Genomic DNA, 25,978 nt, shown 5'->3' on the forward strand with positions numbered 1-25,978 from the left:
ATGATCCACCCGCACTGGAGGCGGTTCGAACCCCCGCCGGCGAGTGTCAACTTGGCCTTCGGGGCGCTCTATGGCCTCATCGGTCTCGTGGGCGTAGTCGCCAACCTGGTCAACCTTGCCATTTTCTGCAGGTAAGGATATGTATGTGTGTTTATGTGCATATACGTATGTATATATTCATATACATATACAGTACCTATTTATATGTATTTACATATATATGTACATATGCATGTACACACACACACACATACACACACACACACACACATATATATATATATATATATGCATACATAAACATATAGATATTCAAATGAATATACATATTCATATATATATATATATATATATATATATATATATATACATATAAACATGTATATATACGTATTCATATGCACATACAATTAAACATCCATATACATAAATGTATTATACATGCACAAGTACATGACATATATAATACATATATACTGTATGTATACATACGCGCGCGTGTGTGTGTGTGTGTGTCATCACGTCTGCATTTGTCCCTCAGGAACAGATACCTGTGGACCTCCTCGAACCTGCTGATCAGCAACCTTGCCGTCTTCGACGTCCTCATGATGATCAAGACGCCCATCTTCGTCGTCAACAGTGCAATGCAGGGGCCCTTCTTGGGTGCCACCGGTACGTGCCAATGCTCCTTGTCACCGCCCCCAAGGTCATCCCTAGGCCCGAGAACAAGAAGGGCCAATGTCAAAAAATGGCCCTTTTGAGATAAGCCTACCAGGGAGGTGGAATTCCACGCTTCTATCAGTGTCCTATCAGCACTCTGTTCTGAGCCAAAGTCAATGATCAGTGAGATAGAAACATGTAATTCCAGTTCCCTGGTAGGATTATCTCAAAAGGGTAATTTTTTGACATTGGCTCTTCTTGTTCTCGGGCCTAGGGATGACAGTTAGATAAGGGATATTAGCTGGGCTAGTTAATATAACCTTCGTGCTAACCTCCAGCTTATCCTTTACATTATTTCCTGTCTAATAATTTATTAATTTAATATTATTATTTACTTATTTATCTATCTATTTGCATAGTTGAAAGGGGTTATGATGGGCTTTGTTTACAATGGCTTCCCTCCTCCACCTCTTCGCAGGTTGTCAGATGTACGGCGCACTCTCGGCGCTGTCTGGTCTTGGGTCCATCTGGACTCTGACAGCAGTGGCCTACGAGCGTTACCTGGCCATCAGTCATCCTTTCCGTCACACTAACAGGTTCTCCCTTCGACAGGTAGGTCTTGGGGCAAAAGGGATCGAATGGTTTTCTTCTTCTACTTCTTCTTCTTCCGTGATCGAAGGTGATGCGAATTTGTCTCTATAAAGTCATTCTTTTGACCGAGTCGCACCCCCTTAATCAAGTTCCTTATATGAGGATCAAAATCAGGCGTTACTTGTCTTGCTTGAGGTACCTATCAACGCCATACATTTTTTTATTTATATATTCTTTAACTATTATATTATGAGAATAATGCGAGGTGTCACTTTTTTGCCTGAGACACCTATTGACGCAATACAACTTTTTATTTTTTTTATTTGTTCTTATTTATCTATCTATTCTTATTTATTTATCCATATACTTATTAATTTGTTTATATACTTATTAAGTATTTATCTATTTATCTATCAATTCATTCATCTATTCATCTATTCATTCACACTGTATATCGTTCTATTGTTTACATTTAGGCTGGGACGCTGCTCATCCTATCATGGTTTCTTGGCTTTGTCTTCATGATGTTCCCGCTAATGGGCTGGAACAGGTTCGTGTTCGAGGTAGGTCAATTCAGGTCAGGTCAGGTCGTCATGTGAAATCGTGTGATGGTTTGGAGAGGATGTGTTTTGTTACCTGTCACTCGTTAACCTTTGCTTCATGAACCCGTCTATGTGTATATTGAACAACCACGGCGAGACAACACATACCTCATGTACTTATATACTGCCTTGTTACAGTACCGACAAATAAAACCAATATTTCAAATAAACAAAATATGACATCAATAGATCAAACTGAAAGCAAATCGTCCAGATTTAACATCTCCCTTGAACAAGGTAAAAAAAAAAAAAAAAAAAAAAAAAAAAAAAAAAGAAAAAAAAAAAAAAAAAAAAAAACGCGACCTTTCACGAACGCCATCGCCTCCCTCAAGGGGTTCCTGACGTCGTGCACGTTCGACTACCTGTCGGAGGACTGGTCCTCGAGGAGCTACGTCATCACTATCGTCGTCTTCGCATGGTTCTTCCCGATGATCGTCATTGTCTCGAGCTACGTCTCCATTCTCCTTACTATTCGGGAGTCCCATCGTCAGCTGGCCACAGTGGCAGGGGACCACAAGCCCAGCAGCAGTAGGGGGAGGCAGGTTCCTTCTCTCCGGGTGGCCACAGCGGCCGCGGCGGCCGCCTCTCAGGACACATGGCCACATTACATGGACGCGAAAATGAAGGTTTGGAGACCCCCCCCCACCACACAGTACCTCCCTCTCTCTCTCTGTCTGTCTCTCTTTTGGGACAAATTGGATGATGATGATGATGATGATGATGATGATGATGATGATGACGACAACGACAGTAATGACCGTGATAAAAAGAAACGACAACGACAATAATAACGCTGACAGCGACACCAAAATAACGACTACACACCAAAAAGACAACGAACACTGACATTCTTCCTCCTTCCAACCACAAATAACAGCTTGAGAGGCGGTTGACAAGGAAAACTGCAGTCATCGTGCTAGTGTGGGTGTTGGCTTGGACGCCGTACGCAGTCATTGTCGTCTGCTCTACCTTCCTGAACCGTGATTGGCTGACGCCAAAAACCTGCATGATTCCCGCCATATGCTGCAAAATCTCCGCTTGCATGAATCCTTTTCTCTACGGATTCAAACGATCACAGGAGAGAAGGTAATTAATGTTCATATCTGTATGAAATATTCAAGATTATCATCCTACCAGTCTTGACAAAATGTTATATATGTGATGTCTATACTTGTGAAAAGGGGGGAGACGCTTATGGGTGACGTCATTCAGTGCGACATGACGTCATGTCGACTCAAGAAAAATGTGGACACAATCTCTACATTTAGATTTGTTCATAACATTAATAATACAATAAAGACTAATTAAATCACTTGGCAGCAGATGATTCCTATCTGACAAGAAAAAGGCGAGCTTTGAATATTTTGTTCTGGTAGGCTCCATTTTTTAATTCAGCTGAGAGAAAGGGAGACGGAGGGGAAGCAAGGCAACATTGATTTTTCTTTATTTTCATTAATGTATTTATTTATTCACTTATTTATTTTTGTCAAAGCTACGATCTGCCAGAACAAAATATATAAAGCACTTCAAGACAATATATTTCGATTCATGATAACATATCTATTCTGGTTGTCGTAAAATTATTTAATTCAACTACGAGAAACAATGCTTTCGATCTACTTATTTATTGCCTAATTAACCTATGCATTCTGGTCAATTTGACTGTGGTTCCTTCGTAATGAGCGTCAAGCTATTCTATTATAAAGGTGGGAAGGTGATCCTGCGATAGGGACATCATGAAGAAGCATCTCCCCACCAATCGTCCTTGAATCCCACACAAGTGACAACTCTCTCTTCCACCTCCTATCAGCTTGTGACACTATGTAGAAACAGACCTACACAAACACTATACCTGTGGGTTTTCATTCAATGAAACGATCTGTATGAATAATCAAGCAATGAATTATTTCGTGATCAGTGCAGCAGATGTCTCTTCGACTCAAAGCCGCTTTCCACTTTCTCCAACATCCCTTTTCGTCCCCTAATTCCTCATCCCCCTCCCTATTAACCAAGTGACCCCCTAAAGCCTATTTCCCCTCCCTTTTTTCCCATCCTACATTCTCGCCAAATTTCCCCACCAAATCCCTTCCCTATAACCGTTGCACCTGTCCAGGCCTTCATCTAATTCGAAGCCTCTATCATCGACGTTGCATGTAAAAAAAGGCGTATACTCGTACCCTTCGGCGATTCGAAGTCTTCTCAGTGTTCCATCTCTTCCCGCGCACTCTCCGCTTCGTTCCACCCACATTCTACCTCACCCTAGCCCCCTTGCTCACCTTGGCGTTCTTATTTATTTTTGTTCTTCTATGGACTTGCTATCCTTCAGCAAAGACCTTTTGCATCTTGGTTTGACTGTCGTCTGGGTAGAAGGTAGCAATAAAGGAGAGATTGAGAGGTATGATTTGGCCTCAACCTTTGATCCGCCTACACTTCTGATTTATATGACGTTAATAACAATAAAAAGATAATCACGTTCACGAAAGATATGTTGATAATATCATTATTGACAATGGTGATAGAAGTGTTATTTATTCATCGAGAACAGTTACCGTCATGATAAAACTTTCAAATTTGACAAAAATAAAAACTACCGTATTTCAGATATTTTGCTTTTTATTCGTTAGGTATAAATGGTTTAGTCACGTGATCAAAGTATATATATTTAATTTTGTTTCATTTCTGGACATATAAAAAGCACGTTCAAACAATCCCAAATACTACATAGATTTTAAAAATGAAACAATACTACCAAAGATGGTTAAAGGTGTCGTGACTTACAACTAGCCATTCTGCCAAATCAGCCTCTCTTATTTTCCATCTATGTGCTATTTTATCTTTTCTATATTCTGTATATAGTAAAGGAAAATGTATAGTATAATGAGTATCACGTTTTAGGGTTATAAGTACGATTTGAATAAATTCTATGACACATGGATGCGCTTTTTCTCTTTGTTGCCACGCCAAGGTACCACAAGTGAGACAGGTTGAATGGGGGTGGGGAGTCGTAATATATTACTATACAAATTCCTTTGCTATATAGCGTACAGAATTAAATATAATAACAATAGTAATAAAAAATCAAATACCTCATAGATGGAAAATAAGAGGCGTGTACTAAGGTTGATATATATTACTATACAAATTCCTTTGCTACATAGCGTACAGAATTAAAGATAATAACAATAGTAATAAAAAATCAAATACCTCATAGATGGAATATAAGAGGCATGTAGTAAGGTTGATTTGGCACGACGTATGCTAAATCATAAACTGACTTCTTGGAACCACACAGACTATTTATCATGATACAACAATCAAACCACATTTCTTCCTCACAAGGACAGCTTCTTAGACGAAACGTACTTCAAAACAGTTTATATAACCGTCACCTGGTTGAACGAAATCGGTTGGCTCATGAGGAAACCAAAATAGGTAACGAAGTATTCAACAAGAATAACGCGCGTTTGCGTGGCACCCCCACGGACCAGAGTCATTCAAATTTATTTTATGTTTGGATAGAAGCGCTGGTTATTGCTGAGAAAATATCTTCTTGGGGGAGGGTGTGGAGGGGAAGGGGGTCATACCCAATAATCTCTGCTGTTTCTAAAGACTGTCGCCCCAATCTCTGCCCCACCGTATTTCACACAAGGAAGAATAAAATCATAAAAGACGTTTATTACAAAAAACCGTTAATGTTCAAATGTTATGGCAGTATCAATAACGAGAGTAATAATAGTAATGATTACTGGAATGATGGTAATTAACGGATAACAGTAATAACGGTGACACTGAGGAGTCTGAAATAGTGAAAAAATTTGGTATTTAAGAGAAAAAAATGAGTGAATGTATACAAAAATAGATAAACAAACAAATAAATAAATGAATAAATAACAAAATAAGTGGATAAATGAATAAATAGGTGAATAAATAAATCAATACATACATATAAATGAATAGGTAATTGAATTAATAGATAGATAAATAAGTAAAATGTCTGAGAAATACACAAGAATGGATAGAGTGAGAAATATGGAAGACAGAAAACGGGGACGGAAGGAAAGCTATCGGTTTGGATAAAAACAAAGAGAAAGCTGGGATGATTCAGGCACGCGGAAAGAACGAACGAAGGCTAAAGAGCTCAAAGAGAATGTGGAAAGCAGGAGTAGGTGGAGTGAGATTGAGAGGAAGACCGAGAATGGTAAGAAATAAGAATAAAAAGAATTAAATTCAGGCGACTGCATGGCAACATGAGTAGGACAAAGCGACCGGCCTTGACGTCACGGGCCTCCTCCTCCCCTCGCTCCCCTCCTACCTTGGCGGAGAGTTCATTAGGTATACTGATGCTTTGAACAGTTACACGATGAATAAAATCACCTAACGGCAGCTGGAATAGAATGCAGACAGACACAAAGCTATTTATATTTGATTTCGGATGTCGCCGGGCGATTCTATTCATCAGAAGGAAACCTCGGGCAGTCAAAGGATTCACGTCGAATCCGCAGCCTCACGGTGGCCGACAACGGTCCTCTGGCCCACCCATAGATCTCTCTGGGAAAATACATTAGACTGGTGTCTGTGTTGTGTGAGTGTAGTCTGTTTCCTGTCAAGAGTTGGGATGAGGAAGAGGAAGAGGAGGGGATCAGTAGCCGGTAGTCAAAGGTGAAATATCTTGGATCTGATCTGAAGACCGAATGCCATCCCCTCGGGGTTGCACCTTGAGATGGGGGGGTGGGTGAGATTCTGGATGGGATCTGAACATAAACATTAGGGGGATGATTCTCTTCGACGCCCGTCTGGCAGGACGGGTGCCCAGCGTTGTTTTTGTCCACCGGAATATGATATATAATTCTTTATTCTAAAGATCCTTTAAAGAAGCTGGAATCACACGGTCTCTTGCATCAATATATATATATATATATATATATATATATATATATATATATATATATATATATATATATATATTATATATATGTATATATAGTCTCCTTGTCATTTTCACATTTCCTCGTTCTTTTCCTCATTTTTTACTTTTCTCTTTAATGCTTTTCTTCCTGCCTTCTTACATTCTCTCCTTTCTTTAGTTTTTTTTTTCCAAGGAGGTAATTTTATTTAATATTTTTCCTCCTTAACTAAGAGAGCAGCGGAGCTAAAGTATTTCCCCCATCAACACGAAAATGTTATTTTCAATTACTATGACCCTATCAAAGGCTTTCCTCTTCGTAGACTACGAGCGAGGCGAGGCATGATGACAGGGTCCCTGATCGACACGATGACCAACGTCGAGTTCCAGGCCAAGGAAGTCATCACGGTGGTCGAGATGGACGAAACGGTCGCAATCAACACCCTCATGGACGAGACGGTCGCCATCACGACTCAGGTCAACGAGACACGAGCCAACGAGACGCTGGCCATCAACAAGTGCGTCAACGAAAGCGTCGCCATCAACAAATGCGTCAGCGAGACTGTGTCCATCAACACCAAGATCTAAGCCCGATTCAACGTGTGAATTGGATGAGCTCCAGGGAAGACCTCACACTAGGCAGATTCTCGTCAGCTGTTGTAAATTTGAACAGCTATAGCAAGGCTTCGCTTAGGTCATTCTAGTCATCGCTAAGAACATTTGAACAGTACGTCCAATATTCGTATTGTTTTAGCCATTCTTTGTTCGTCAATTAGCTTTTCGGTACATAACGCGAAAGGAATGTGACATTTGGGGGATCGAGAAGACGAAAGATTGCAACCGAAGTCGTTTCTACTCAAACGAACGCAAGAGAACTGACGATAATCTGCCCAGTGTGAAGCTGCCCATACGGTTTGGAAGTTGGAGGTGGGGGCAAAATGCTTTGATTCCAAAGAAGATTGAAGCCAGGATGACGGCTTTACCACAACATAGATTAAAACAACTTCTGAAAGTGTTAGATCAGCTTTTTGAGGAAACTTCTTGATGAGCCAGTCGCTGGTAACAATGTTGTAATATTCCCCTTATACCTAATTTTGTATCTACTCGTGCATGTACTGTATCTAAAGGGTTTCCCAAAAGTGTCTAATCTCTCTTTGAAACGTTTCGCAACAACGTTCTTGAAGCTATTGGTTATTAGTTTGAACGTTTGCGAACACTGAGGGGAGCTGGACTAGACCACACTAATGGGGAGAATGATAAAATTGTCCTTAAATTTCAAATTGATGATCATCGTTGTCCAGATGCATGATGATGATAACACGGAGCAATGGGATTCTCAGTGTTATGAAACGCTGCGAAGAATGTGTGTGTACATAACTTTGGGACGCCCTGTATTTGTGTATTTTTTTGTTGTCTGACCCATTTGCGACCTTTGGGCCCATGACAAGCCAACACATTCCATTGCATGGAAGCAAGTATCTACGTTTATTCTCTATTGCCCCAGAATTAAAGTATATCATTGTGTACAGTCAAGAAAAGAAATTCTACAATATATTCTCGTGTGTGGTCTTAGTATCTGGTGATAAAGGCTATAAATATTGATTGTAGGAATTATTAATTAAAATTGAGTCTTGTGTATTTCCATTATCAATAGCGAAAGCTCCTTTTTAAACCTAATACGTCATGATTTTTGTGTTTACCTGGATGGATCACGTGTTGAACTTGTGATCGTCAGCTAGTACCCGCCCGAAGGAGGAGAGCCCAGAGTTTATTGATGGCCCGATGTATGGGTAATTCATACACACAATGGTATTTTCTAGCCTTAGGCAATATTTTAGCTTGGCTAGAAAAAATATAACCCACTACAATGACTGTCGTACTATTCTATAAATATATCCTTATTTTCACAATTCGAACCAACATAATAACCGGCTAAGAAACTTCAATACTTACTGCATCACACTTTGTACTACGTTGTTTCTGCAAGTCATTTCCATTCTCCTTATTTTGTTTATAAACACTATTTGCTGCATTACGAACACTGTCTTTAGGCTCGAAAACTGTATCAACAAGTTCAGGTTTTCGTGTTGATTATTGTACCGCTTCACTTTTGTTTATACACATTCTCTATACCATGTTTCTTCCTAGCTTGTTTCACTCAATATCCTTTTTCTTCTTTTCCACATTTTGTGTTTTTTATATTTTCTTCTCTATATTTGAAATTCAAAAATGTAACTGCAGTGAAGACTACGAAACACGGGAAAGTACCACTGATCTATATAACACCTGAATAGCGTATACGGGCCGTGGGCTGCCCCAGGAGTGAGGCCGGCAGGCGGGACATGGCCGCCATAATGGAAGTACCAAAACAGCTAGTGTGAACCGCTCCGCCGGTCATTATAACACCATTTTTAGATCAGTGTCATGGGAGCTGTCGTGTTACTCTCGTGGCCTGTGATCCAAGCATGATTGGGTATATAATGGCCACACAATTCGTCGCTGCTGGGCCCTCCATATACATACATACATACGTACGTACATACATATACAAGGTGTATATCAAAATAGCATCATCACAATAAAACAATATATTGATATTTATTACCTCTAGCAGAAATAACCATTTATATACATAAACTTGTGCATGTATATGGATGAGTTGGCACTGACAAATTATAATTCCAGTATATATTATAACTTCAAGGGAATGTTACACAGACAACAAATGGGATAATGATATATAGTCAAAATATTATAGGGATAATAATAGATCTATACTAGCATTTAACGGAATAAATATCCCTATAACATTTGATTACTGTACTGCTTATCGTTATTGGTGCTTGAATAAAACAAGTTTTGATAACTCCTTCCTCACTTTGACACCGGTTACTTTTTGAGAATATAATTTGGAGATATGATGGAGCCTGATTTTGCAGAAGCACGTGACGATATACTTGATCAAATTGACGATGTGGTTAGAATCCGGGGTTGTGTCGAACATGTGGAAAGATAGAGAAATTGCCATATCTATGATCTAAATTGTTTCAAATAGTAAAATATCGCATTAAAGTGGTGAACATGTAAGGGGCCATTCAAAGAGTATGTAACGCTGGGGGGGGGGTGCATGGTAGATGCGATGCGTTACGAGGATGTGGGGGTGTTTTCAACAGCGCTACGCAACGCTAATAATGGTTATTTATATTCATTTATTAATTTATGTCATAAATTATGCACTGAAATAGCATATCCTTAACAGATCGAGCAATAAATATCGAGCAAAAAAATCCAAAAACATCATACCATGTTTCATTCTTTGATGCAATCGTAAACAATTTCACACAGGACAAATAAAAATGAGTATGTTTTGGTGAGAAGTCAAGGGGGAGGGGTGTTTGGCGGATCTGGCCTACACTTGATGGGGGTGCCGAGTTGTAATTAGTTGTAATCAGTGTTATGTAATACAGGGAGATGTAACACCCAGTGTTACGCAATGTTACATGAGGTGGGGGGGTGTCGAATTTCACCAGAAAAAACGTTACATAATTTTTGAACGGGCCCCGAATAGTAATTCAGCCCATCTAATATGAATTCCTCACACTTCACAATATAGAAAAAGCCTACACATGTAATCAGGAAGAACAACTGGTTCTATACACCTACACAGCTCTGGACAGCGTTTGAGCCTTATAAGATATTTTTAAATGATAAATATCTATCCTGCTATTGCCACGATTACATTCGTGACAAATGGGTTGCTGCTAGATCTCTATTTCTTACGATAATAAATACAAAGCATTAACATGACAACACCTAACAAAACAGTTGGTGGGCAACATTTTATGGCTCCTGATGGCCGCATCATTTGTTGATGGGTATCGGGATGTTTTGGGTAATAAAACTTTAATTTACTTACGAGTGGAAGGACTGCTCACATCCACCTTTTCTCCGGTTGGTGCAGTTGAATGCAGCACAAGTTGGCATTGTAAAATGATCGTTGAATATGTATATGGGAGCGAAAGCTGCCGAGAACTGTAATTGTATCAGATCAGTGATCGCGTGGCGCGACTTTGTTTTGGTACTAACATCATGGCTGCCGCCGACCTCATAATCTCGACAGCGATCCGTGATCCAGTTATATCTAGATCAGTGGAAAGTACAATGCATTGCACTCTATGTTGTACTTCCATAACAATAAACAATCACTCTCTCCCGTCAATGCTCACGGAGGAAGAGGTCGTAATATTTGGATAAACTGTCTAGTTTTATATATATTTTTCATTATTTTCGTTTACCTAGTAGAGACCTAAATATTAGATGAGGAAATTTATCATATACATTATTTTTAGGTTGTGTTGCAATTTATTTGTATTTCAGAAAAGCTTCGTAGTATAAAAAAATAAAACACACCCAACACATTGTTGACAAGGATCTCTCTCTATCTCTCCTTGAGATGTAACGAAAGCCAGATTATATTTAACACATTTATTATCATCTTTATACACTGAACTAAGGCATGCTTTTTTACAGATTAGTGAAGAAATGTTAATGGTCACATGACATTGTTATTTACATGCATATATTCCTTTATACATTTACATAATACACACACACAAACGATATTCGTATATGTATACGTGCGTGTGTTTGTTTTGTGTGTGTATGTCCATGTGCGTATATACAAGTACGTGGACGGGGAAGATACGTGTGCTATGTATTATACACACAAAGATAGCACCAATGGGGAACTTGGGAGTACGTACAGGGAAGGGAGAGGAAGAGTGAGGGAGTCGTGAGAAGGACCAATACCAGGGCGTCCACTACAGGGCAACGTCCCTGTAGCGACGGAGGTCGTCGCTGCCCGCCCCGAGGGAGGACCTGCTCTCGTGCCGGGGCGGGTACCCGCCTGACGCGGATCCCGGCGAACTCGGGGGCCCGAGGCCGCTTAGGTTGAGGGCGTCCATCGAACTCGCCCTCCGGTAGGGGTCACCCCGCATGTATCTGGAATGGAATTATAGTATATGAAAAATAATAGTCCGTAGTAATAATTGAAATCTGAAAATGGTCCAGAGGTGATGCTAATAATGCAACTGAATACAGCTAAAGGCAAAGCCGAGTCCCCAGGCAAAGCCGGGACGGGCACAGCCCGGAGCTCGTAAATATAAATTATATAAACGGGTAAGTAAATAAATAAATGAATAACTGGTACCTGGCCTAGACCGAGTCTCACAGTACAGTTTCTGGTTTGACACGAAGTCATTCCAGCGATACCCCCATGATTCTCCGAAGGCACTTTGTACAAAATATATCGAGACGCTTCTTCAAGCAGTGAGTGACCGGGCTAAAAGTTGGGGTCCCAATATTTGTTGTGTCACATGTGTCATGTTTCTCACAGTATGGGGAGCAAAATATTCGCGTTGTGTGCCTTTCCCCATTCCTGTGGTTTGGGGAGTAATGAACAAATTTAGGTTTAAGGAGGAAAGAGGCGATAACTGGTTTACCAGCAGAGTAGTTAACGAATGGAATATAATTATTACTCATTTAGTAAGCACTGAAATAATTGGTTGTTTTTAAAGATTAGATAACTTTATGGATAGGGATGATAGGTGGTAACTGACATGGAACTGCCTAGCGTAGACCTTATGGTCTCTTGCAGTCTTCTCCATTCTTATGTTCTTATGAGAGAACCTAGAGACCACGTTTTCAATCACTACTTACACTTAACAAACATTGATAGTATATCATCAAAATCCAGACATAATGTTTGTGGGATACGGCTAGGACAGGACATGGCTGGCACCACAGACAGCAACAAAAACACTGCGCAGCTAATGACGCAGTTAGTTGGATGGTGCCTAACCTTACGTGGACATACACTGCGGTGCGTAACGGGTAATTGTATTACTGTAATCTTAATTCCCATATGACTGTAAATTAAGAGTCTCACTGATCTGGACTGCAAGAACTCCAATATTGAACTTTTACGTGGAATGTTTTATAAACCTTTTTGCGATCATTTCAAATAAACAAAAGACAAAGGAACCTATTTATGGAGCAGCGGCCAAGGGAGTGAACTTGGGGCCCTCCGTTCTAGGTTCGAGTCCTGAACATATGAGAAGAAACAAAGTCTAGTCCGACTAATAGGGCATAAGGTATTGAACTACGTCCGCCCGACAAATAGGGTTTCATTGAAGGACTTCCTCTGGGCCCCCGGTCCACTGCCATGCAGCGGCGACTTTGGCCGCTGCTCCATGGCGCAGTGGGCAAGGACGTGAACTTGGGGCCATCGGTTCTAGGTTCGAGTCCTGAACGTATGAGAATATATATATATATATATATATATATATATATATATATATGTATATATATATATACATATATATATATATATTGATCCTCTCTCTTTTCCGGCCGGCCATCAGTTTTGTTCTTTTATTTATTTTTCTATCTATTTAAATATTTCATTTTATGTTCTTTCAATTATTTTTTGTTTGGCGGCCGGTCCTCCTTGTCGTTCTTTATTTTCCCTTTTTTCCTTTTTTTTTTCTTTGTATCTTTATTTATTATTTCTTTTTGTCCCTCCTTTTTACCCAGCCTGCAGGATTTTCTTTCAATTATTTTCTTGTGTTTCTCGGCCGCCCTCTCGTGTTATTCTTTATCTTATTTATTTTTCATTTATTTATTCACCTATCTTATTTAATCTTATTTTTGTCCCTCCTTTCCGTCCCGCCGACTTTTTTTTTCAATTACTTTCTTGTGTTTCCCGGCTGGCCTTCCGAATCATTGTTTGTATTGGTCCTTCTTTTCCGGCTAATCTTTCAATTCTTTTGCCTCTTGTTTTGTTTCCCGGCAGGCCTTCTGTGTCGTTGTTTATCTTGTCTCCTCCTTCCATGCCAGCCGGCTCTTCTTCCAGGTCCTCTGCTTCGTGGTGTCCTCGCCGGCTGGCCTCCTTGTCGTGTTCTTCGCGTGTCTCAAAGATCCCCCGAGCTCCGAGTAGCCAGGAGCCTCAGGGTCACTTTCCACCACATCGAGGACGACATTCGAGATTAACCCTCAGAGCGCCTCCCTCGACAGAGGTTAACCTTTCAGTTACAGAATACCAAGCGAGCTTAATAAAACCGGTTGAATAAATTCACATGGTGGAAGACAAAATAGTACTCATAAGTCGGTCCACTGCGATGAAAGGGTTATTGAAGATGATTATTGTTTTTCTTGAATAACATCGCATGGCGTCTGGGCAGGGCCCAGGAGACCCCTCGCAACCCTACTCTTGAAGGATCTCACGAACATCCTCATGTATATACTGTATACAGTTATGTATACCTACATATGTATCTATATATTTGTGTATATATATATATATATATATATATATATACATACATATATATGTATATATATATATATATATATATACATATATATGTATATATATATATATATATATATATATATATGTGTGTGTGTGTGTGTGTGTGTGTGTGTGTGTGTGTGTGTATGTATGTGTGCATGTGTGTATATATGTATATATATATATATATATATATATATATATATATATATATGTATGTATGTATGTATGTATAGCCTAAGAAAGTAAACGTAGGAATAAACTTATTTCGACGAGTTCAGCGTTTACTTTCTTTGCGTATAGGGTGGTTCCTGGACTCCAGCTCTTCACGAATATATATATCTTGTAGGCAGACGAGGTTGAAGGATATTGAAGATTAATTTTTTTAATTAAGTCTCTTCCATATATTCTCTATACAACGTACAGTTGACTTATCTTGTTCAGTATGTTTGTCTCTAATTGTGGCCGACGTTTCGGAACTGTCTTCATCTTCAAGGGCGAAGTGTAGTGTCTTGTTGTGTATGCTGTTTATATACGGGACGTGTGGATTATAAGGGTTGTAGTGGGGCTGAGGTTGTCGCCGATTGGCTGAAGCGGGCCAATGAGCGTTTGGGATCTTTTACCTCCGGTTACCTCTCCTGGCGGTCGAAGCATTGGGGTCCATCGATCTTCTTGGGATCATTCTTTTGACTGAGGGCAAGGTTTGAAAAGCCTCCACTTTATTTGGATATGTACGGCTTCTAGGGTTAGCAACCTGTGGGGATCCTGTTCTTTGGCTATTATGGTGGTGTTCTGATCAAGGTCTTTTCTTGTTAATAATCTGTTGTCTGTGGAAGTAAAATGGGATTTAATAGCTCCACTGCTAAGGTGACATGTCAGGAGCCTTGTTAGTTTTGTGGTTGTCATACCAATATACGAGTGGGACCCACATTCCCCACTATTGCAATTGTATTGGTAAACAACGTGGTCTTCTTGTAGAGGTGTTTTCGTGGTGTTGGGGCGATTGGGTATAATTAGATGGGCGGTCTTCTTTGTTGTGCACTATATCATGAGTTGGATGTGCTTTTTTGGGTCGATTGGTTGTACTTTTTTACTATATCCTTGACAATTATTTCTTCTGACTTATATTCCGTGGACATGTGGCTCTTATTGTATATTTTGATGGAGCTTTCGTTTGTTGTGTTGTTGCTTTCATTGTTATACCATTTGTTAAGATATGATTGAATTGTTTGAGAGACATCTGAGTTTGTGTACCCGTTATTGACAAGAACTTATGTGAGTCTATTTCTTGATGGGTTTGAGCCCAGGTGGGACAATGGGAAAGGGCCCTGCTGACATAAGCGCTGATGGTGGACCATAAGTAGCGCTTAGGACATTCGCTGTTCCCGTTCAAGCAAAGTCCGGAATTAGTTGGCTTGGTATATACTATTGTCAAGAATCCGGCATTTCGGGCGGCGACAAGGACCTCTAGGAAAGGAAGATGTCCATTAATGGTTTCTTCATACGTAAAGTTGAGATTGAAGGCTGCTATGAATCGTCTCCTTAAGTCTTGCAGTTCGTCGGGATCTTTTTCTTGTGCGAGGATATCGTCTACTTATCTACAGTATATAGAACGCTGGGCAGCTGTAAGAATCTCGGTCTCGATGGATCCCATGTAGAAATTGGCTAACAGTACACCTAGAGAGCTGTCCATTGATACTCCATCGATTTGCTTGTACATTTGTCCGCTGGGTGAGGTGAAAGGCGCCTCTTTTATACAAATTTCTAAGAGCTCCTTCAGTGTTTTCTCTGGGATATCAAGTGGTTTGGTTTCGTTGCTGTGGTGCACTCGCTTAAGTATGAAGTCTATGGTCTTGTTTATGGGGACATTTGTGAAGAGGCTTTCCACATCGAACGAGGCGATGATTGCATCATTCACGGGAGGGGAGTCACATAAGATTTTTAGGAAACCGGAGGCTGAGGAGAGGGTGTAGGTGCTTGGGACGTATGGGGTGAAGAGCTCATTTAGTTTCTTTGGTATGGAATACGTGGCGGTAGGTACTTGGGAAATGATTGGTCTTATAGGGTTGCTTGGTTTTGTGTGTCTTAATGTTGCCGAACGCGTAGCCTGGTGTGTATTTGCCTATGAGTTTCGTGAATACTAGAGATGAGATTGTTCAGTTTCTTTTTGATGGAGTCTGTTGGATTACGGGTTATTTTCGTGAACTTGGTGGTATCGTTGAGTATTGTGTTCATCTTCTGGATGTAATCTTCTTTGTTAATGGTGATGAAGGCGGTGCTCTTGTCTGATTGTGATGTTTGGGTCCTCGCGTAGTTCTTTTGCGGCGAGAATATGATTTTTACTGATTGATTTACTGTGGTGGGATCCTCGGGATTTTCCAGCTTCAGCAAAAAGGCCCAGTTGAAGGTCAAGCGTTGTACTGACTTGTCCTGCCTTTTCCAGTTGTTGAATGTTATCTAGAAGGATTTTTATTTCAAGTTGCTTTCGGGGCGGGCGTGGCTTCGAAAGGTAGTGGCAGTTGAGTCCCATACTTAACAGTTCGTCTTGATCTTTCGTGGTGACAGAGTCAGTAAAATTGACGTAGGCTGCATACACAACAAGACACCAAACTTCGCCCTTGAAGATATAACAAGACAGTTCTGAAACGTCGGCCATAATTAGAGAATTACTGGACAAACTTACTGAACAAGATATGTCAACCGTACGTCGTATTGAGAATACACGGAAGAAACTTATCAGAAATAAATCTTCAATATCCTTCAACCTCGTCTACCTACAAGAAGATATTCTACCTGGCTACACCAAGATATATGTGTGTGTATAATATACATATACAGTATATACTTTGAATACAATATGTGTATATATGTATATATATATATATATATATATATATTTATATACATATATATATATATATATATATATATATATATATATATATATATATATATATATATATATATATATATATGCGTTCGACAAGGTGCCCCACCAGAGACTACTATATAAAATCGAAGCCCACGGCATGGGAGGAAAAGTATTAGAATGGATTAGAGATTGGATCAGTGACAGAAAACAGCAGGTCACCATAAATGGTGTAAAATCCAGGTGGGGAATGTTTCTAGTGGAGTTCCCCAAGGCTCGGTTTTGGGCCCCTTATTGTTCATTATGTACATAAACCATTTGGACAGTGGGATTAATAGTGATGTTAGTAAGTTTGCGGACGACGCTAAAATAGGACGACAAATTAGGTCAAGAAACGACGCCAAGATTCTGCAGGACGATCTTCACAAATTTTTCACAAGGTCGGTGAAATGGCAAATGAACTTCAATATCTCAAAGTGCAGCGTGTTAAACGTAGGGCTACATAACCCCAAAAATAGATATAGCTTAGATAACACGTTTTTAGTGAAAACTGAGTGAGAGACTTGGGAGTTCTAGTGAGTCGTGACTTTTAATCCAGGAAACAGCGTATCAGTACCAGGAATAAAGCTAACAGAGCATTAGGTTTCATTGCTAGGACGGTTACGAATAGAAGCGCAGAGGTAATTATCAAATCCTATCTAGCGTTAGTTAGACCCATTCTTGACTGTGCGGTACAGTTTTGGTTCTCCGTCTTATAGAATGGACATCAATTCACTAGAATCAGTACAGAGGAGAATGACCAAAATGACACATGGGCTCAGAAATTCACCTTACGAAGAGAGGGTTAGGCACCTTAACTTACACTCTTTGGAAAGACGCAGAGTGCAGGGTGATATAATAGAGGTGTTCAAGTGGATCAAAGGCTTGATTTAAACTGGACAAATTTAGATTTAAGAAGGAAATAGGCAAGAATTGGTTTACTAATAGGGCGGTCAAAACAGACTTAGTAACCATGTAGTGAGCGCTGAAACTATCAGTTGTTTTAAGAAACAGACAAATTTATGGATGGGGATGACAAGTCGTAATGGACATGGAACTGCCTAATGTAGGCTTTATGGTCTCATGCAGTCTCCTTCATTCTTATGTTCTTATATATATATGTATATATATATATATATATATATATATATATATATATATATATATTATATACATGTATATATATATATACATATATATATATATGTGTATATATATACATATACATATATATATATATATACATATATATGATATATATTCACATATATATATATATATATATATATATATATATATATATATACATGAACATTACTAACCCATGTTCCGGCTCATCCTTCACTCACCTCCGTCGGTCGAGGCTCTGCGTGGAGAACTGTGGATGCACCTGCGGAGGGTACGGGTACATGTAGGGGTAGCCCTGTGGCAGGAGGGTCCTCGGCCCCGTCGTCGGGTAGTGATGGTAGATGGTCATGCCGTCCATCGAGTCGTCTGGGTAGAGACTCGAGACCTCGTCGGGGGCCGGCCCCGACTGCGTCCCCGGCGTGTGGCGTGGGAGAGATCCTGAGGAAGAAGACTGAATGAAGGAGACGGCAAGAGATCATAAGGGCTACACTAGTCATGTCATGTGGAGGTCATTACTGAAAATGGCTGGTGGGAGACAAAAATTTGACGAAGTGGTTGCTGATGTTGAAAAAAGTTGCAAGGCTACCCCCACCCCCCCCAAAAAAAAATCCAAAGACTTTTTGGGGAATTATGGATCAGGAATGAGGATGACGTTGTGAAGGATCTACTGACTTCATACAGAGACCTCGGGTGCAATATGAACCTAAAAATCCACTTCTTGGACTTCCATTCCCCATTCACCGTTCCAGTTGCCAAATGGAGCCGAAAATCTAATGTTACGTTTCAAGGGTCGGTCCACTAATAAAATCATCCTGACATGTTGATTAAAGACGTATAGTTATCATAAAATTAAACTATATCACAATAACATAAACATATTCTGAAAACTTATTTGAATTTTGCAAAAAAATAAAATAATAACAATAATTATAATAATGATGATGATATATATATATATATATATATATATATATATATATATATATATATATATATATATATACACATATACCAAGGGCTCTTTCCCCCTTACTGGGGAGGTACTCAAACTCAAAAGGCATAATTTCACTCTCATCCATTTCATCCCCACCCATTGCACATCCACCACCCTTCCCTCTCATCTTGGCTCCTCGTGGATGACGGGTCATCCCTGCATCTCGCCCATACCCTTGGTTCAAAAGCAGTTCAGCAAGACGGGGAGAAGTCCCTTCGGACTGCGTCAAAATATCATTCACACACAACTACACCCTAACTCCCCCCCCACATCCCCAACCCACTGTCTTCCATTCATCACAATATCTACCATACACAACCATTCTTCACTCACCCCTATCTTCTGTCCTTTCCCTTCCTTGCTCAACAGACATCGCCCTCTTGCTCAACACCCCTTTTTCACCATCCATCAATCTCATCCTCGGTCGCCCCCTCATGTTCACTCTATCCACCTCTGCTTTCCACAGCTCTTTTACTAATTTTTCTCCATTCCTTCTTTCCATGTGTCCAAACCATCCCAATACTCTTTCACCCACCCTATCTTCTTTTCCACCCCCACTCTCCTCCTCACCTCTTCGTTTCTCACTCTATCCAACCTTGTAACCCCTACCATACTTCTTAGCCATTTCATCTCGAATACATCTGAACTTTCTCTCTTATGTTCCATGTCTCTGCACCATACAGTGCTGTCAGCACAATCACCCCTTTATACAACCTCCTCTTAGTATCCATTCCCAAATATCTATTTCTCATTACACTTTTAAATACCCCAAGGCACTTGCTTCTCTTAATCTACACTCTACCTCCACCTCCACAATAATAATAATAATAATAATAATGATACTAATAATAATGATAATAATAATAACAATAACAATAATAGTAATAATGATAATAACAATAATAATAACAATAGTCATACGTCCAACATATCAGGCTAGTAGACATGACGTCACGGGGCAACTCTTTCTCACCCACCTGTCGGTCCTCCGTTGAACATCTGAGAAGATGTCGGCGTGAAGAGAGCCACGCTCCTTGGGTTGAACACAGCAGCGTTGAACTCGGACCTCGTATCATGGAGGGGAAGGTTTGTGTAGGGGTCCCAACCCCCTACAGGCACAGCCCCGTAATTAGGGGCTGTCATTTGCAATTGTGACGCAGAGGAATACGATCTGTAATTGCAAGATGGTGAAAGATAGTTTTCCCAGAGGATACGATAGTTGACCTAAACTTCGGCACGTGCCGTGAATTGACAGTCATTTCCCCTCGGAAAGTTTTATCTTTGCTAAATAGAATCGCTTTGTCGCGGCTAAAGAAAAAATTACTAATTCAATTAACCGTAGAAAAAGTATTGATTTATTCTTGAACACTTCCGCTATGATATTTTAATGTTTTTAGGCTTGCGAGCCTACGGACAGAATAGTTTGTGTTAAGTTGCTGGTCAGTACTGGTTCATATGCTAGAACAGTTTGTCTAAAAATTTTCTCCTATTGTACCCTTTATTACCTTCTACTGTTACGCACAGCCCCCCCCCCCCAGCCACCAAGGCTGAACAAACTCAGTTTTATCTGAGATAATGCAAATAATATATCAATTGTGTGTGTGTGTGTTCCTTTTTTGTTCACGTACTCATCCCTCCACTCCCCCTCTCTTTTGTCGTCATAGAACATGAGATGTTTCTTTTGGGGGTGTTGTGTGTGTGTGTGTGTGTGTGTGTGTGTGTGTGTGTGTGTGTGTGTGTGTGTGATTCACCATGGTTCTGGATCACGTGTTAGACTCGTGATCGACAGCTATTTCCCTCACGGAAGAGCTCAGAGCCGATCTATGGGTAATGCTGTGACCTTACACGCACACACACACACACACACACACACACACACACACACACACACACACACACACACACACACACACAACTCCCCGCCCACAAGAGTTGGAGTAACAACCCGCAGCGCAGCGATACTGAATTTATTTCAGCCCTGGGCGGGATTCAAACCTGGACTGCCGCAGTGGCGGTCGGGAACTCTAACCACTGTACCACGAGTCGTGTGTGTGTGTGTGTGTGTGTGTGTGTGTTCCTCGTTTGTTTACATACCCTTATGATCTATGTTCCGTATCCCCAGGGGTACGTGGGTCCCAGTTTAGACAATACTGTTAGAACATAACATAAATGCTCTAAAGTAGTATATACATATATATACATATATGTATACATAAATATATATATATATACATATATATATATACATATATATATATACATATATATATATATATATATATATATATAAATATATATATATATATACTGTACATTGAACTAGGAGGGGAAAAATCAGCAATTTTGAACGATCAGCTACACAGGTCGTGAGAACGTCAGCGGCTGTCCAGTTTAATAAGAATTGTATTAGAGAAAAGATCACTCCAAGAATAATAATGAAATAAAGAGTAAATTTATTAGTTCTATTGTCGCTGCTGCCATGCGATTTTATTCGTACAGGGATACTTTCTTCAGCCAAAGGACTACTCTTATGTTGATGTACTTGGTGAAGGCATTCTATCCACTTCAGTCTCTCTGATCCTTGGCTCTTTCTTTGACCATTTTCAGATGGCCCTGCGAGGGCCACAGGGCTGAAGGAACACATACGCCTTTAGCCAGAAAGCGAGGTGGTCAAGCATGAGGGAGATATATATATATATATATATATATATATATATATATATATATATATATATATATATATATATATATAGAGAGAGAGAGAGAGAGAGAGAGAGAGAGAGAGAGAGGGAGAGAGAGAGAGAGAGAGTAATTACAAATTATCCCCCGCCCTTCCCTTCTTACCTCTGCAGCGTCACAGTTCCTCCTCCACCTCCCCCTCCTCCTCCTCCTCCTCCTCCTCCTCCTCCGTGAAGGTTTTCTTGTGACACTTGAAACGAAGGGTTGCTGTAGGCCACGGGGGCGAGCTGGCCCTTCTGCACGGGGCTCGAGTTCGATCCCAGGACCTTCTCACGGGACATCTTCCTCTGGAAAAAAATATATTGGAATGTACGACATTGATTTAGTGAACTTCAACGAAACTCCTAAGGACATTGCGATGTCTCTTCTGCTACTTAGTCAAGGCTTAGTGTATGCATGTAGCTGGAAGGTGATGGACTGTTTTTGTTTGTTCTTGTCTGTTGCCTGATCAAGACAACAAGTACAGGGAGACTCAAAAATCGCTGAGGTTAAGAACTGTCTTATTGTTACAAATATATGTATGGAGTTTTAATACAATATAGACACATTGTCTCCTCAGAAACTGTATTGTCTCTCTTGCTGGAACCTCATAACGGGCCTAAGGTTAACTTATGAAGAAGTGATGGTAAAATGCAACTCCTCCGTGACTTTTGGGCCACCCTGTATATACAAACACCGAGGCCGTTGCCGGGTACCTGAAGGCCGCGGGTCTTCTGCAAGGGGCAACGGATTGAAAAAAGAAAGAAAAAATATATAATGTATATATATTTATATATATATATATATATATATTTATATATATATATATATATATATGTGTGTGTGTGTGTGTGTGTGTGTGTGTGTGTGTGTGTGTGTGTGTGTGTGAGAGAGAGAGAGAGAGAGAGAGAGAGAGAGAGAGAGAAAACTATGATTTATTATTTGCAGTCACTATGGAAAAGTATTTTTGGGAAAGGAAATATGATGAACGTAGGGAATAGAAAGAAATGTATGTTCATCTTTGCATTACTGATATCATTGTAGAGCTAACGAAAGCGCGCTGTCTCTGCACTACTATCTCCTAACCGTAAAAAAAAAAAAAAAAAAAAAAAAAAATATATATATATATATATATATATATATACATATACTGTATATATATATATACATATATGTATTATGTATATATATATATATATATACATATATACGTATATATATATATATATATATATATATATATATATATATATATATCCCGCTCCCTCCTAGCACACATTCGGTTTCTTTCTTTCTTCTTCTTCTTCTATATCTATTTCTTTATTCTATTTATAATTTTACGAATCTTCCGGTTGTCTACTCACCAGTTGGAAATGCTCGAGTCTCTTAAGAACATGTGACGCTGAGCTACTGTCCCTCATTGAGGAGTAGAGAGACTGAACACACAGGACACACAGCAACTGGAAAAGATGTCACATGTCAGTACAAGAACTATCCAAGGACAACAAACACCAAAGTATGTCTTGTCTTCAATATACAAGCTTTACATGCGTGTACGTATGTGTGTAGGGTTGCTTTTATAGACGCAAACATATACGTACATGCATACACATAACGATAATGATAAATAGAAGGTCCATTGGGGTGATGAATATGAAAAAGCGATGATAAGTGACAAAATTGACTTCGCAGTCTACATCCCATGTAACAAAGACCGTGGAGAGAGGACGAATACGAAGATTTGTTTTTGATACTTAGCTGTGTACTTGTAGGAAATTACTGAAGAGTGAAAATATAACCGTGGTGGGAGATTTCAATTGTGGCTAAGTTCACTTACGTTCATAACGGCTCTGCACACGTAGAAGGTGAGTTCGGTAAGGCCGTGGGGCGTCTCCAATGTCTGTAGAAGGGGAAGACGAAGATGAAGAAAATGTGAAAAGGGGGGGGGGGGGAGGGGGAGGGTGACTGGGAGAACTACAAATTGGGTGATGCAAGGTACTTTGATGAGGCTATATCATACAAATCGAAAATATTCTTCACGCAATACTGTTGAAGTCCAAAACTGTGGTGGTTGTTATATATTAGACACTTGCACTGGTAACTGGTAGCGTCATGGGAAGCGTGCTGGTCTCGCATTCGCTTAGTTGTGGGTTCGAGTCCCACACTCCTGCTGTTACCTGCCCCAACAATCCACAAAGCGCACCATAGGGCAAAGGTGACGGCTTTGGACGCAGCTACTCTTCAGCACCTCCTGGCGTAATAGGCTCCTCACCTTTAGATAGACAGTACCTCATAAGATGTATCTATTCCTCTCTCTACTCCCAAATTCTGAATAATAAAGGTATATGAGAGATTCTAGCACGTCTATGTTTTCTATGTTGCTCTCAAACGGTAGCTATCCCTAATTTCTGTCTCTCTCTCTCTCTCTCTCTCTCCTAATATTCATAAATGACCTCATTTGACCTGCCTTGTTCTCATTCCATCTTATTCTAATGATACTGTTTCACACTTTTTCTATGTTATTCCTCAAATGTCTTTTTCACAGAGCTGGACGCGTTCCTTGGTGCGTTTCGCTTTAGTCTGGCCGCGGTTAGCGCTCCCAAACTATTAAAGCAATATAGGTGCCGGTATGGTATGTGGCCTACGAAAAATTTCTTTGGTATAGTTTGTGGCCTACCGGACTTTTATTTCGGTATGAACCTGTCTCTTAAGCTTTGATAGTTTGGGAGGAGCGCTAACCGCGGCCAAACTAAAGCGGAACGCACCTGGGAACGCACCGAGGAACGCGCCCAGGTCGGCCTTTTCAATATGAGTTTCATTATTTTACAGATATTTCTACGGTGCACTTGACCTCGGCCCCTTCACACTGGGCAGATTATCGTCAACTTTTGTGAGTTCGTTCGAGCAGAAATGACTTCGGTACACTGAATGAGAAACCAAGTGAAGTTAAACTTATAAGAATATTGGACACATTGTTGAAATATTCCTGGTGAAGTCTAGAATATTGTACGTAAAATCTTCTTAGAACTATTCAAATTCACAAATTGACGACACTGGCTTTCTGTCTGACACAGTAACCATTCTTGTGCCATTCTTCACTAGTAGACTCAACTAGAAGAGCTTCAACGAACCTAGATATCCTATGCCGCCTTCAATGAACTTTCTAGGTTCTAACTCAGCCTTTCTTTCCTTATTGACAAACTTCATCCTTTTCCTGGGAGGATTTGGAACATTCCTCCTCCTCCTCTTCCTTCTGCTCCTACTTCTCCTCATCGTTCTTCTACTTCTCCTCCTCACCTTCCTTCTCTTCCTCTTTCTTCACTTCCTCTTCCTCCTTCTACTTCTTTTCCTCCTCCTCTTCTTCCTCCTCCTACTACTTCTTTATAATAATAATTAATAATAATAATTAATAATAATAATAATAATAATAATTTATAATAATAATAATAATAATAATAATAATAATAATAATAATAATAATAATAATGATGATGATGATAACAATAATAATAAAAATGATGACAATAATAGTAATAATAATAATGATGACGATAATAGTAATAATGGTAGCAAGAGTAACAATAAAATTGATGATCTGCGTTCTGTTCTTCCTAAGGTGGGACTCCACGGGCGTTTTGTTGTTTTGCTACATTCTTTTCACCGTTTTTGTCGATCTAAATATGTGCATAAAATAAATATACTTACGTGTATATGTCTCTAAACATATATGCAAGTATTCGTGCATACATAGATACGAGTATGTATACTGCATAGCGTGTGTATTTTGAGAATAATACACTTGCTGTTTTCACCACACGAACTGCGTAGTAATTTTTTATTTGTTAACTCCTATTTTGAGAGCCTACGCATCAGAGGAAACTAAACATCTTTTCATTATCAAAGGCAACTAATTCATATTGCTGCTTTAATAAAAATTAAATTCTTATGATCATACGAATTTTGCCTGCCATGAAATGTTTGTTGAACAATAAAATTAATAAAGTTTTTGTATACAAAATCACTTCCATGCTCCTACACATTGGAGGCAGTATCTGGCAACTTTACTTGCGTTTGCTAAAAAAAAAGATAGAAATAAATAAAATAAACAAATAAAATGTAAGGC

General features: G+C 39.7%; 2 protein-coding genes across 2 annotated transcripts in view; one reads left to right on the forward strand and one right to left on the reverse strand.

The window, feature by feature from the left end:
- Positions 1-8,461, forward strand: LOC143017718 (opsin, ultraviolet-sensitive-like). The gene is made up of 7 exons (XM_076172502.1): positions 1-131; positions 548-672; positions 1,139-1,272; positions 1,728-1,814; positions 2,186-2,479; positions 2,731-2,939; positions 7,080-8,461. Exons 1-7 carry the CDS (start codon positions 1-3, stop codon positions 7,342-7,344), a joined length of 1,245 nt encoding a protein of 414 aa, XP_076028617.1. The 3' UTR covers positions 7,345-8,461.
- Positions 8,462-11,257: 2,796 nt separating this feature from the next.
- The window catches only part of Rcd6 (Reduction in Cnn dots 6), a 44,201-nt gene continuing 29,480 nt past the window's right edge, over positions 11,258-25,978 (reverse strand). The window contains exons 5-10 of the mRNA XM_076172514.1: positions 23,693-23,755; positions 23,220-23,315; positions 22,039-22,163; positions 20,115-20,308; positions 18,365-18,581; positions 11,258-11,757 (exon numbers count right to left, since the gene is read on the reverse strand). Coding sequence (XP_076028629.1) covers positions 11,577-11,757; positions 18,365-18,581; positions 20,115-20,308; positions 22,039-22,163; positions 23,220-23,315; positions 23,693-23,755 — 876 coding nt within the window. The 3' untranslated portion in view covers positions 11,258-11,576. The remainder of the gene's footprint in view (positions 11,758-18,364; positions 18,582-20,114; positions 20,309-22,038; positions 22,164-23,219; positions 23,316-23,692; positions 23,756-25,978) is intronic.

The sequence above is a fragment of the Oratosquilla oratoria genome, chromosome 3 (assembly GCF_046742065.1).
Source record: "Oratosquilla oratoria isolate Oo_2021 chromosome 3, ASM4674206v1, whole genome shotgun sequence".
Classification (NCBI taxonomy): domain Eukaryota; kingdom Metazoa; phylum Arthropoda; class Malacostraca; order Stomatopoda; family Squillidae; genus Oratosquilla; species Oratosquilla oratoria.